At 30.2% G+C, this 13,032-nt stretch overlaps 1 protein-coding gene across 3 annotated transcripts; it reads left to right on the top strand.

Annotated features, from left to right (window-relative positions):
• Positions 1 to 6,455: 6,455 nt before the first annotated feature.
• LOC110604793 (E2F transcription factor-like E2FF) lies at positions 6,456 to 12,481 on the top strand. 3 transcript variants are annotated; one of them, XM_043952310.1, is made up of 11 exons: positions 6,456 to 6,754; positions 6,847 to 6,914; positions 7,219 to 7,271; positions 7,370 to 7,447; positions 7,528 to 7,581; positions 9,577 to 9,658; positions 10,136 to 10,218; positions 10,321 to 10,393; positions 10,476 to 10,537; positions 10,644 to 11,043; positions 12,123 to 12,481. In XM_043952310.1, exons 1-11 carry the CDS (start codon positions 6,666 to 6,668, stop codon positions 12,212 to 12,214), a joined length of 1,134 nt encoding a protein of 377 aa, XP_043808245.1. In that variant the 5' UTR covers positions 6,456 to 6,665; the 3' UTR covers positions 12,215 to 12,481. The 3 variants fall into 3 exon arrangements, with proteins under 3 accessions (XP_043808245.1, XP_021598793.1, XP_021598792.1); XM_021743101.2 differs by having other exon boundaries at positions 6,457 to 6,754; positions 9,577 to 9,643; positions 10,151 to 10,218; XM_021743100.2 differs by having other exon boundaries at positions 6,459 to 6,754; positions 10,151 to 10,218.
• Positions 12,482 to 13,032: the final 551 nt, after the last annotated feature.

Genomic DNA, 13,032 nt, shown 5'->3' with positions numbered 1-13,032 from the left:
GCTACCCTTAGAGCAATTTTCTTTTTCATCTTGCTAGGTTCCTCCACTTGCTCTCTCTTTAGAGTCATCTCATAGTCAATGAGATTCCCCAAGAGTTCATCCAATTGCACTTTGCTCAAGTCTTTGGCATCCTTCAAAGAAGTTACCTTTGGTAGCCATTCTTTAGGTAGACATCTAAGGATTTTCTTCACCAACTCTTCATTTGTGAATGTCTTCCCAAGAGATTTCATCCCTCCAATGATCTCAATGAACCTATCATACATTTGGCTAATAGTTTCATCGGATTTCATTTTGAACAACTCATATTGGTAAATGAGGGATTCCGTCTTGTTTTCTTTGACTTGATTAGTTCCTTCATGAGTGACAACCAAAGCATCCCAAATTTCCTTTGCGGTAGACTTAATGCACACTTTGTTGTACTCACTTCTACTAAGAGCACAAAATAAGATGTGAATGGCTTTGTCATTTAGGGCTACCCTTCTCTTCTCTAGTTCACTCCATTCACTCTTAGGTTTTTGCTCTTGGTTTCCATCTATCACTCTTGTGGGAAAGAAGGGACCATTCTCTACAATATCCCACAAATCAACTCCTTCCGATTTGAGGAAATAATACATTCTATTTTTCCAATATAGAAAGTCATTTCCATCAAAGAAAGGTGGTCTCACAACCGATTGACCTTCTTGAGAATTGAGGGCTGCCATTTGATCTTTACTCCAAGATAATTATATCTTCAAGATAGGGAGACTTAGCTCTGATACCACTTGTTATCCCTTGAAGCAACCCAAGAGGGGGGGTGAATTGGGTTTATAAAAAATTTAAGGCAAAATAACAAATTAGAAGGCAATAAGGAAGAAGATAATCAACACAAGAATTTATAGAGGTTCAGCTATCTCAAGCCTACGTCCTCTCCTCAAGGTCCACCTTGAGAGTTCAACTCCACTATCAAATCTTCTTTGGGTGAAGATTAAAACCCTTACAATCTTAGAGCAAGCCTTTGCTCTTTACAAATCTCTTTTTCACTCAAGAGCAATTCTTTGCTCAATGCCACACTCACAACAACAGAATCTCTCAACAACCTTTACTCACTCTGAAAAGCCAACCAATTACAACTCAAAACAAACTTTCAAGAAATCAATGCTTTGGCTCAAGGTTTTGAGAGAGAGAGAATGAAAAATGCTGTAATCTTAATAAATACTTGCTTAGATGGTTGTTGTAACCTCTTCACATTAAAAGCACGTTATATTTATAGTTCTATCATAAATATAGCCGTTGGGGGTGCATTAAATGCAAATAGAGCCGTTTATGTTCAGAAATAACCGTTATATCTTTCTCAGAAAAATTCAGGTTCGGCGGCCTAAGCTAAAGTTCGGCGGCCGAACCTCTTGAGGTGAAGAACATCATCCTTTAAAAATGGACTTTCGGCGGCCTAAAGTCCAAGTTCGGTGGCCGAACTTTAGGCTTCGGAGGCAGACTTAAAAGCACACTTTCGGTGGCCGAAGGTAATGTTCGGCGGCCGAACATAGGTGACTCTTGCCTCTGTCCTTCACTTTCGGAAGCCAAACATTTAGCTTAGGGAGCATCACACTTTCGGCGGCCAAAAGCCAATGTTCGGCGGCCAAACATACAGGACTTTCATCTCTGTTCCTTACTTTCGGAGGCCGAATGTTGCACTTTAGGCTGCAAGTTAAAAACACACTTTCGGCTGCAAGTTAAAAACACACTTTCGGCGGCCGAAAGTCAATGTTTGGCGGCCGAACATGTGGGACTTTCGTCTCTGTCCCTGACTTTTGGAAGCCAAAAGTTGGCTTTAGGGGACAAAAAAATATTTCATTAAATTCTTTGAAAAATCATAACTTAGGCTATAAAAATCTATTTTTCAATCCGTTTGAATTTTTGTAACCCATATTTTTAGATCTTTGATTTTGATAAAGAATAATTTCAAAATCACTTCTTTTGGAAAATATCATTTTAGTCCCCGAAAGTCAAGTACTTAAAGATTTGGCCATATCTAAAAAAAAACTTTTAGACATGAAAGAGACCTTGAGCCATCACAACTAATTAATTGAAATTCATAATGAATAAATTGACAAAACATAAACAATAAATTACTTTATGATCCATTTCTTGTGGTATGCTTCCAAAATAGGCACTTTTCTCTTTTGAGATTGAAGCAATTTCATTCTTGTTAGTAAGGGACCTACAAGCTCAACACAAACACCTTTGAAGATAATTAGTAGCACACCAATTGTTTATTAATCATCAAAATAAGGATTAAAACATTTAAGTTCAACAAATATGAATGTATATATTATTAAAAATGACAAATTGACAAATGTCAAATGAAAATCATTAATGACAAATTAACAATGAAAAATAATGCCAAGTGAAAAGAAAGTGAGAAATAAAGCAAATGTCATAACTCATAACTTTGAATAATCTCAATATTGCAAGTTAGTTAAATCAATTAAGTACATACAACTAACTTGATAGCATTTATGTATAAATAAACAAAGTCTACCCAATTCCGTGGTACCAATAATATCTTCTTAGAAATAAATAAAAAACAAAGATCTAAAAGGAAAATTAAAGTATGGGCATCTCTAATGATCATACGGGTCTTCACAAATCTAGGTAAATCTCTAAAATCTACATTAACAAGTGAAAAAAGTGAGACTAAACAAAAAGAGTACTATGGTCAACTAAATGATATCTTTTTTATCAAAGAGTAATGTCACTCTTTTAATGTAGAAGTCAAGTTTTACGTTTTCTATTTGTTTTTATTTTGAGGTAACAACCCTCTTTTCCTGATCATGACTTTCTTTTCCTATCGGATTATGATTTTCTTTTTTCTCTCAGGTATGGAAGCTCCTTTTCTATTGGCTTAGAATGTGGATTGTCTTTTTACCTCCAGACAAATAGTATATATTTTTTTTGTTTTATTGATTTTTCAATTATCCTTTGTGCAAGTGAGCTTCAAGGTGAGATTTATCATCCTTTTTGATATTTTTGAGGTTTGCATTTACACAGACAAGAGGGTTGGTTTCATGATGAACATCTTTTGGAGTCTGTATGCTTCATTAGCATTCTAGAGGCGAGAGCTTGGACTCGATTGAGAAAGAGCAATCTTCCCTTTCTTAGGTGTATGATCATCATCTTTACCAATCTGGTAGTGTTTATGCTTTGGTTGCTTCTTTTCTCTTGGCTCTGGATTCTTCTTGAGTTCTAATAAGCTTTATGCCTAATTCAAGGAAAAGTAAAACGTTTCTGGAGGAATTCTTATCGATAACAATGGTCAAAAGTCAGAGAGGGGCTTTGTACTTTTGATTTTTGTTGTTTCGAATTGAAACACAAGTCCCAAGTTTTTTGAGTCTTTAAAATTTGTAGTATTTAGATTGGATTTCTCTTTAGGACTCTAAAGAACCCGTATTCTGAAATGTTTCTCGAGCCTTTACTATTATCTTAAATCTTTTGCCATTTAATAAATTTCATATTCAAGAAAAAAAAACATATAAATTTTCTTAAAAAATAATAACAAAAAAATACTTAAAAAAGTCATTCTTGAAATAAAAATCTTGGCCACTTAAAATGCATGGACAAATTTGTCAAAGCATGAACAAACATATGTGAGTAGTTAAAAGACAAATGGATGGATTTATAAAATAAAAATCCCGAAATAAATGGAAGAATTACTGTTCAATTGGAAAACTCACTTTTATTATGTTTATATAAATTTATTGATGCAACATCAATTATATAATTAAAAATTAAAAAAATTTGCAATTATAAATATAAGTTACATTTAAAATTAAATTAAAAATAAACATTCTTTAATTATATGTACTATAAAATTTAGTGTGCTTCCCAAAATTAAATTTTTATATTGTGAATTATTGTTTCTATGGTCATTCTAAGTTGTTGGTATTTTTTGTTGTCATATTTCACATTAAAGATTCTATTTTTTTATCTTAATTTAGCATATTTTTATCGAGTTTAATATCAAATAATTTGTAAAAAGTTTAATTTATTTATGTACAATGAATTTTATTTTAAAATTAATAAATTGAAAATTAAACAATTTTAGTTATATAAGTATATATACAAATTAACTTATAAATTATAAAAGAGTGAATTTTAAATTTTAATAATTTATATATCTATAAGTTTTATTAGTCTAAATTTAGATTTAACTCATGAATGTATATGCAATGTTTGAATTTAATTCTCTTATAATATTAATTTTAACTTATTTAAAGAAATTGTTTATAAGTTTGTTCGCGAAACTGCTTATAAACTCGAAAATAAATCGAGCTCGCAAGTTGTAACGAACCAAATACTATTAAACTTAAATTTGTCTTATTTACTAAATAAATCTAAAAATTAAATTCAAACTTCATTTATTTAGAAATTGAGTTCAACCCGATCGAATTTTTATTAAATTAAATCTCGAACAACTCATGAACAGTTTGATTGATATATACTCCTAAATATACCTAAGTAATTAGACAGATAAAAAAAGATTAAAGATCCTAAAAAAATAAAAGAATTATTATAATAAATAAAAGTAAAATGCATAATTTATTTTCTTTCATTTTCATAAAAAGTTATTTTACTCCATAATTTTAATTTTATCTTATTTACTCTTTCAACTTTTATATAATGAAATTCTTACAATTACATTGAAATTCTTATAATTGACCTGCAATATCTAGATGCATAATTAAAAGTTAAACATGTGATATATATATTCTCTCATTTTATAAAAATTAAATTAATTAAAATTTAAATATTAAATAGATAAAATAAAATAAAAAATAAAATTGAATGGATAAAATATCTTTTCATAAATAAAAAAATTATACATTTCACTGTAAATAAACATACATTAGTAATTAAAAGGCAAAAAGAAATAAATTTGTAATTTGAAGATACTCAAATAAGGAACTCACTGTTTTATGTTTATATAGATTCACTGAAGTAACATCAATTATATAATTAAAAATAAAAAAAGATTTTCAATTATAAATATGACTTACATTTAAAATTAAATTAAAATAAACATTCCTTAATTGTATGTACTATAAAATTTAATGTGCTTCTCAAATTTTTATTTTTCATATTGTAAACAAATTTTTTCCATAATCATTCTGAAATTTTTTGGTATTTTTCTATTGTCATCATTGGAACTCGAATATTTCTACATGCATGATTCCATTTTTTGATCTTGCGGATCTCAAAATTGATACCTCGCACCACTGTTTCAATTCTTCAGCTCCAACATTTTATTTAAAAAAAAAAAAATCAAAAGAAAATTCCTATTTGAAGAATCCCCGATTTTCATTTGGCTGCTTTTTTTTTTTTTTTTTTCTTTCCTTTTTCATGGTCTCTTTCAGTTTTAATGAATTAATTTCTATAACTTTAAAAACTTAACGTTTAAATTCCTCTATATCAGTATGTTCAAATTAAAAACTCTTTTATTTATTATTTTAAAAAATATTAAAGAAAAAAAATTATTTACAAATGATGATTATGTATAAAAAAATTTAATGTTATTAATAAAATTTTAAAAATTTAGAAGACGATTTTATTTTTTAAAAGAAATAGTTATTTTTGTAAAAAATAATTCAATTTTTTATATGATAAAAAAATTTTCAATTAATTAAATTTATTGAATGTTGCAAATATAAAAAAATGCATAGAATATTTTTCTAAAATAGACTTACCTAAAATGCATTGGAGCATTAAAGGAAAAAACTGTCATTATTTATATTATTTTAATGAAATGAAACTAACAATTTATTTTTTTTAAAAAATAATATACTAATTAATTGATGTATTTTTATTTCATTCATCTTTATTCTATTTATTTTTTTAGTCTCTTTCAGCTTTTTGTTAGTCAATATATTGAAAGGACGAAAAATATATTATTTCGAGGACTTGATAGATCAAGTCTTAAAAAATAAAGGGACTACATATTTTTATTGTTCATATAAAGGAAGAAAAAAGATACATTACTCTTTTTTATTTTTAAATTATATCAAAATTAATATATAAGTCACTTACATTTATTAAAATTTAATGATTTAATTATTGTATTTTGATCCGACAATTAAAAATTCCCTGTTTTTAGTTTAATAAACTTAAATATAAAAATGAACTATTGTTTTTTTAAATAGAAAAAATATATATATTAATTTTAATGCAGTATGAAAAAATGGTAGTTAGGAATATTTTCGATTATTTTTCATATAATTTACTATGTTAAAATATTTAATTAACTTAATAAAATTTGAAAATCATAAATGGATGTGTGAATTTTGATATAATTCACGTAAAAAAAAGGTAAAAAAAAGTATTTTATTTAAAAAAAAAAAAATTCCTGCAACGTAATGGAAACAAAATGCTCTGAATCAAATAGCGTTGTGTCGTGTGATAGTCAAGGACAAAGAAGTAATTTCAAACAACCGCGCCTCAGATCTCAATTTGAATTCCCGCGACCAAATACTCGGGGACATCAGATCCGAATTCGGTTTTGAATTTGCAAACCCGCCATTGAAACGCCCCTTTTTGCGGTCTCTGCGTCTCGTCTCCATTGGAAAACTGAAGAAAGATAAGGTTAAAAGGAGCTGATTTTATAGCTTTTTTGCTAGCTGACTTTTTTGAGGGAAATGTCCTCGTTTGTTTCTCGAGAATCCGATCCAAGTGGAAGACAATTTTACTGCCGCAAAGAGAAATCACTTGGAGTTTTGTGCACCAAGTAGATATATATTACTCTCTCTTTTCTGTTCAAGATCTTGTTAATGATTAATGCTTGATTCATTGATTTATTCTATTCTATTTTATTTTTAGTTTCTTGAGATTATATGATAGGAGTGATGTTGACTCAATTGGACTAGATGATGCTGCTACCAGATTAGGTATCTTGATATGATTTTGTTACTACCTTTTATTTTAAGAAATTTTTAAGTTTCCCTTTGTTTGGTTGCTGAGTAAATAGGAGAAAACGGGAAAAAAAATTTGTGGCTTTTGTAAAGCTCAAGCTATACCAATGACAAATTGTAGCCAAATGGACTAGAGATCAGGCCTTTTTTTTATTTTAATCATAATTAATTTTTTCTTTCATTTTAGAACATAGGATTTAAATAACTTCTTTAGTATGGGCATTTTCTCAGCAGCCAAATTTGTGAATTAGGGTTTCTGACTACACATTTGGGCTTGCAGGAGTTGAACGGCGCCGGATTTATGATGTGGTCAATATATTGGAGAGTATTGGGGTAAGAATAGATTTTGTTTGTACGATTTTATTTATTTATTTTTTTTAAAAATGATTTCCATGTCTTGTTTTAGTGGTAAGTTTATGGGTTATATGTAGGTTGTAGCTAGAAAACAAAAGAATCGGTACTCATGGAAAGGTTTCGACGCAATTCCTCGTGCTCTTGAGGAGCTTAAGGTATATAATTCTGCGTTGCCTCTTATATTTTTGGATATACGTGTTAGAACTGTAACCAAACATCATTTTAATTGTTGTAGGAAGAGGGTTTTAGAGAGAATTTTTGTGCTTCTGCTTCCTGCAATTCAGCAAAGGTATATCAAATAAAATTCTACCTTAGTTTTCTCAAATGCTTTTTAGTTTCAAAGTAAAATGTTGAATTGTAATATACGTTTGGAGACTTAGTGGTTCCTCATGCCATTGCTTTAGGCTACACATAGAGGTGTAAATTAGCTGAGTAAAGTTTTGAATAGCTACGCTTAGCTCCTTACATTTTTTTTAGATTCAGATTTCTTGAGTTCAAATCAAATTTTAATATTAAAGCTCAACAGCAACATCAGCTCACTTTAAATATATTGAACTTTAATTTGACTTGAGCTTGGCTTAGGCAAAACTCGTTTATTTTAGAAATTAGCCAATCCTGAACTCATTTCAAGTACAAGCTCAAATTCAGCCTTATTCATATTATTAAACTAAATTAAGATATAATTAAAACTTAATTAAAATTAAAATATGTTTTGAATTGATTTTAAAATTAGTTGATAAAAAAATTAGGTGTCCAAATAGGTTCTGAATATGGCGTGTGTCATTTTGGCACAAAGATTGGTGGTTCCTATTTATAAGAACCTATATGAAGCTAAGTCCACGTACTGTTATTCTCTTTTTTAAAAAAATTATTAATCAGGATTGTTAATTTAAATTTTCATTTCAATATAAATAATCTATCATAACAAAGACATGATAACAAAATATAATGTATAATTACTAATGAATTTTAAGGTTTGAATTTGACTAGAAATCTTACATCAAAATTTCAAAACTATGTTATTATATATGTAAATATATGAGATCAATGTAAATTTAAATCACAAAAACTCTTGTAGTTTGGTGATAGAATAGAAGTGCTTTTCACCTAATATATTAGTTCATTAATTTGTTCCTATATAATTATAATTTCATTATTTATAATAAATGGCGTAATTTTTTAGTTATATTTTATAGTATAATCAATTAATAAACATTAAACATGAATATATGCCACGTTTCACTTTATAGCTAAATATGTTTATTCAAATTCTCTCTCTATGTATATGATTTAAATATGATCTATAATCCAAGTATATATTGAAAATATAAAAAAATTATCATTTATATTTTAACTTTATTTCCCATTTAAAAAAGAACTTAATTTTCATATAAAATAATATTTAAATTATAAATAAATTAATTTTATATATCTTAATCATAAAATATTTTTAATTTTATAATAATTTTAAATAATTGTTGTTAATTTTTTTAATAAAATAATCATAAATAAAATTAATATATTTATAACATTATGACATGCAAAAATTAATATAAATGAACTTATAAATGGGCAAACTTATGAGCTTATTCAATGAGCCAACTCATAAGTAAATTTAAGAAGCCAAATCACTAATTAAACAAGCTTGTTCGTATGCTTCCAAATAAGCCTTCATGCTAACCTATAAATTAGTCGTTCTTGATGAGCCTTATACTAGTAAGTTTGAGCTCAACATATTTTTAGAAGAGCATAAAAATAAAGCTCAAGCTCCAGTTATTTATTTGAAGAGGATAAAAATAAAGCTCCAGCTCTGTTCATTTATAGCTCTAGTTACACAAGCCTACTTTGATCTTAGTAGTACTGTAGAAGATGCTTCAGATGCACTTGATTCCAAGTCAGTAGATGATAACAAGGATTCTGATTGTTTAGTTGGTAGTCTATTGGATGTTAAATGCAACTGGAAGAGCTCCTTGTCCTTTCCTTACTGGCATTAGAAGCAAGTTAAATTATGCCTGGGTAAAGTTTTTAACAAATGTTTTACTCATTTGATGGGATAGTTATGACATTCATATAGGGGATCAATTATATATCTCTGAATGTTAAGACTTGAAAAATGATATTGCAGTTTGTCTTGGTGTTGCATTTATTTTGAAAGCAAAACAAGGTGTTTCTATATCGTTTTCTTCAGGTTGTTATCAACAACACAAGAATTTTGTGATTCCTAGGTCTTTTTTGAGTCCTATTTAAGTTATTATTATTATTGTTCTTGTTGTTTTTATATTAGGTTGCCAATGAGAATGAAAATGAAGGGTCTTCTAGTTCAAAAACTGATGGTCAAGATAATTCTTCAGGTGCATCAAAATCTGGTATTAACTAATTAGTTGCTTTATTTTGACATTTGATTTTCAAAGCAATTTGCTTTTAAGTTATTGCATTCTTCTTTCCTTCACAGTTATATTATTCATCTCCATCCTCACTGTTGAATCCCAGATCGGTTGTGGAATGGGTAATGTGCCCCTTATATGGGCTATAGGCAATCCTCACCCTCGAGCTAGCTCTTGGGATGAGTTAGGTCTGACTCAAATTTAACATGGTATCAGAGTCTTCTCATCTGATGTTGGGCGCCCTATAAAATGTGCCACGCACCAGTAAAAATTCTGGGCGTGAGGGTGCGTTGAATCCCATATTCGTTGTGGAAAGGGGTAATGTGCCCCTTATATGGGCTATAGGCAATCCTCCCTCGAGCTAGTTTTTGGGATGAGTTAGGCCTTACCCAAATTTAACACTCACCATTGAAAGCCCGTAGCCATTTCATGTGCTCATATGAGCTTACTCGGTACTAGTGTTTGTTTATACAGAGAACAAAAGAGAAAAATCATTATGGCTTCTTACACAGAATTTTGTCAAGCTTTTCCTTTGCTCAAATGTAAGTGTTTTCTCCAGTCATAAAGTTGGTTATTTAGCCTTTCTTTCTTCTTCTTCTTTTTTTTTTTTCCCTTTGTGAATGATTTTTTTAACTTGTATACAGGTAGACATGATCACACTTGATAATGCAGCAGTGTCATTGTTAGGTGATGGTCACAATTCGACAGCAATGAGAAGTAATGTCTTGGCATCATCATCTTTTTGCTATACATAGATAAAGAGTAATGACTAATTATTTATACCATGTTTATGCTGCAGCAAAAGTTAGACGACTTTATGATATTGCAAATGTTTTTTCCTCCATGAATCTGATTGAAAAGGTATACAGTATATAGTCAAGAGCACCACTTAAGCTAGCACAAAAATATTACGTATAGGGTCCATTATAAATTCTAAACTTTTCTACCGTTGGTGACAAATGTGCAGACCCATCACCCTGATAGTAGGAAACCGGCCTTTAGGTGGTTGGGATGGAGAGGAAACAATGAATCTGTGACTTCTTTGGATCAGCCAAAGAAGAGGACTTTTGGGACTGAGATCACAAACTACAATACGAAGAGAAACAAAGTGGATTCTTCAATTGATTGGAACTCAAATCATCAGGAGGAAAATGTTCCGGTGGAAATTAGATGCAAGGATATGGAAAATGATTGCAATAAAAACAAATCAGATCATCATACAAAACACAGCCCAAAGTGTGTGGAGTTTGGTCCATTTACTCCTGTGGGTGTGCAAACAGCTGGTGAATCTAAAAATAAAATTGAGAGCCGGATTGAGGACTTGGAGAGACTCGCTTCTACTTATTATCCTCGGTACAACAATCGAGGTATCATTCTACATTTCATTATGAAAGTTGTTTCCAGGTTTAGCCTGGTTAACTGGCAAGCAAAGCAATAGTAACAGTTTTGTGCTTGCTAGTTAACTGGGAATCCTCATACCTTGTCCTTGTGTTTGGGAAACCGCTTTGTCTTTTCACAGCTTGCTATCCCTGATTATTTTGATTAGGGGCTTCATTTGCAAAGAAATCGTTTTTAAATATTTAAGCAGCATTTCTGCTCTTTTCCTCACCAGAAATTTGCTCCTTTTTCTATACATGACCTAAAACTACACATTTTTTTGATCTCACAATTGTTTATGTAAAGACATAATGCTATTGGTATTATTAAGGGGAGGGATGACACTAAACCAGCCAAGGACCTTTTTGAAGTGAGGCAGCATAGTCTAAACATTATATTTATGTAGATTATATTGCTTCCTTCTTAATTACTAGGATATATTTTCCTCCTTATATATATAGAAAGTCAAATATATATTTATGAAAATATCATATTATTTGACTTATAATTAGCTATTAATTATCGTTATTATAAGGAATACATCCCCAATTAGTTATTATTAAAATTGTAAGGATATATCTTCCAATTATTACCTAAAATTTAGTTTTACCATCAGAGGAAACTATAAATTAGGGTTTGGTGTTTACTGCTTAAAATGAAAAGAAATGTCCTAATTGTTGTTTTCAAGAAGTGTTGCCTCGCCTTGCGCCTTGAGATAGAGGAGGCAAGGTGCTTGCCTCGACTGTGACAAGAGGCGTAGTCTCATCCAGGTGAGGTGAGGCTGCCTTGCCTTGCGCTTTTCGGTGCCTTTAATAACACTGAATGCTACACAATCTAGGGTCTCCCTAATCTTTTGTTTTTCTTTTTACTTTTTCTTACAAATTACAAGTTTTATTGTTGCTTTTCATTTTTCAGTAACGCAACTGGTGTTTAGGATTTTCCTTCTGTTGCCTTGGATATTTATCATGTCTGAATGATAGTTGTGTATACCGCATGATACTTAATCTGCCTAGAACTATTGTGATTTGCGACAACTAATATAGGGTGTGTTTTGTCACTGGTGTGGCAGTCCTCAGTGACCTTTTTGGTCATTATGTGGAGGCTTGGAAATCATGGTATGTTGAAGTTGCTGTGAAAGAGAAGACGCAGAAAGGATCCTGATACTTTTCTCAGTTGCTTTACTCCAGATGACCAATACATAGAATCAATAAAGTCGATACATTGTCTTCATTTTTTTTTTCCTTCTTCAGTTATAGAAGTACATGGCTTTTAGATGGATGCATTATCTTGATGCACCAACTGCATAGCCTTCAACTTTGTTATCAACCTTTTTATTGTGAGCTTGAAAAGAAGAAGAGCTGGCAATTATTTGATTAATTGTGTTTTTTCTTTACTGATCCTTGACTATATATTGTAACTTTTATTGTCAATTTCCCCCCATTCGGTTATCTACCAGTTTCAGAATTATGTATAAGTTCCAGGCAATTTCCAGCGAAAAAAAAAAAAATTTCCACGGACCTTTTGCAATGCAGTTTCAATTTGTCATTGGATGTGTTTCTAGAATAGAATATGTTTCCTGATTGTAATGCAATGGCACATTTGATTCCCTGAACAATTGTGGGCTCCTATCAAATATCTGATTTATTTTGTGCTTTTAATATTTGCTCTAACATGCATTGGAACATCAAAACCAATCACATGGATCGCAAAATTAGTTGATTACTCATAAAAGTAGAAACTGTGAAGATGCTATCTCTGCCAGATGTTGCTAAATGCCAGCTTTCAAACTAGCACAATTTCTGGCCTAGGTTGCCAATGCTGTTGTGTCCACTTGCATCTGTGCCTTTCTTACTTCATAAGCATATGTTTTCTCCCCATTTCCCACCTTTATTTTATCATTTTTCTAAATTCTGAGAACTATTCAGATGGAGAAAGCTTCAGGTGACTTGATATAATAATTCATTAATTTCTGTAGTATT

This window comes from Manihot esculenta, chromosome 17 (genome assembly GCF_001659605.2).
Source record: "Manihot esculenta cultivar AM560-2 chromosome 17, M.esculenta_v8, whole genome shotgun sequence".
In the NCBI taxonomy this organism is placed as follows: domain Eukaryota; kingdom Viridiplantae; phylum Streptophyta; class Magnoliopsida; order Malpighiales; family Euphorbiaceae; genus Manihot; species Manihot esculenta.
This window is presented reverse-complemented; position numbering and strand designations above follow the sequence as displayed.

Excerpts from the sequence above, each read along its gene's own strand:
- LOC110604793 (XM_043952310.1), top strand. The coding sequence starts at position 6,666 with ATGTCCTCGTTTGTTTCTCGAGAATCCGATCCAAGTGGAAGACAATTT. Across the intron at positions 7,272-7,369 it reads ATATATTGGAGAGTATTGGG|GTTGTAGCTAGAAAACAAAA; the intron begins GTAAGAATAGAT and ends GGTTATATGTAG. Across the intron at positions 10,394-10,475 it reads CAATTCGACAGCAATGAGAA|CAAAAGTTAGACGACTTTAT; the intron begins GTAATGTCTTGG and ends TTTATGCTGCAG.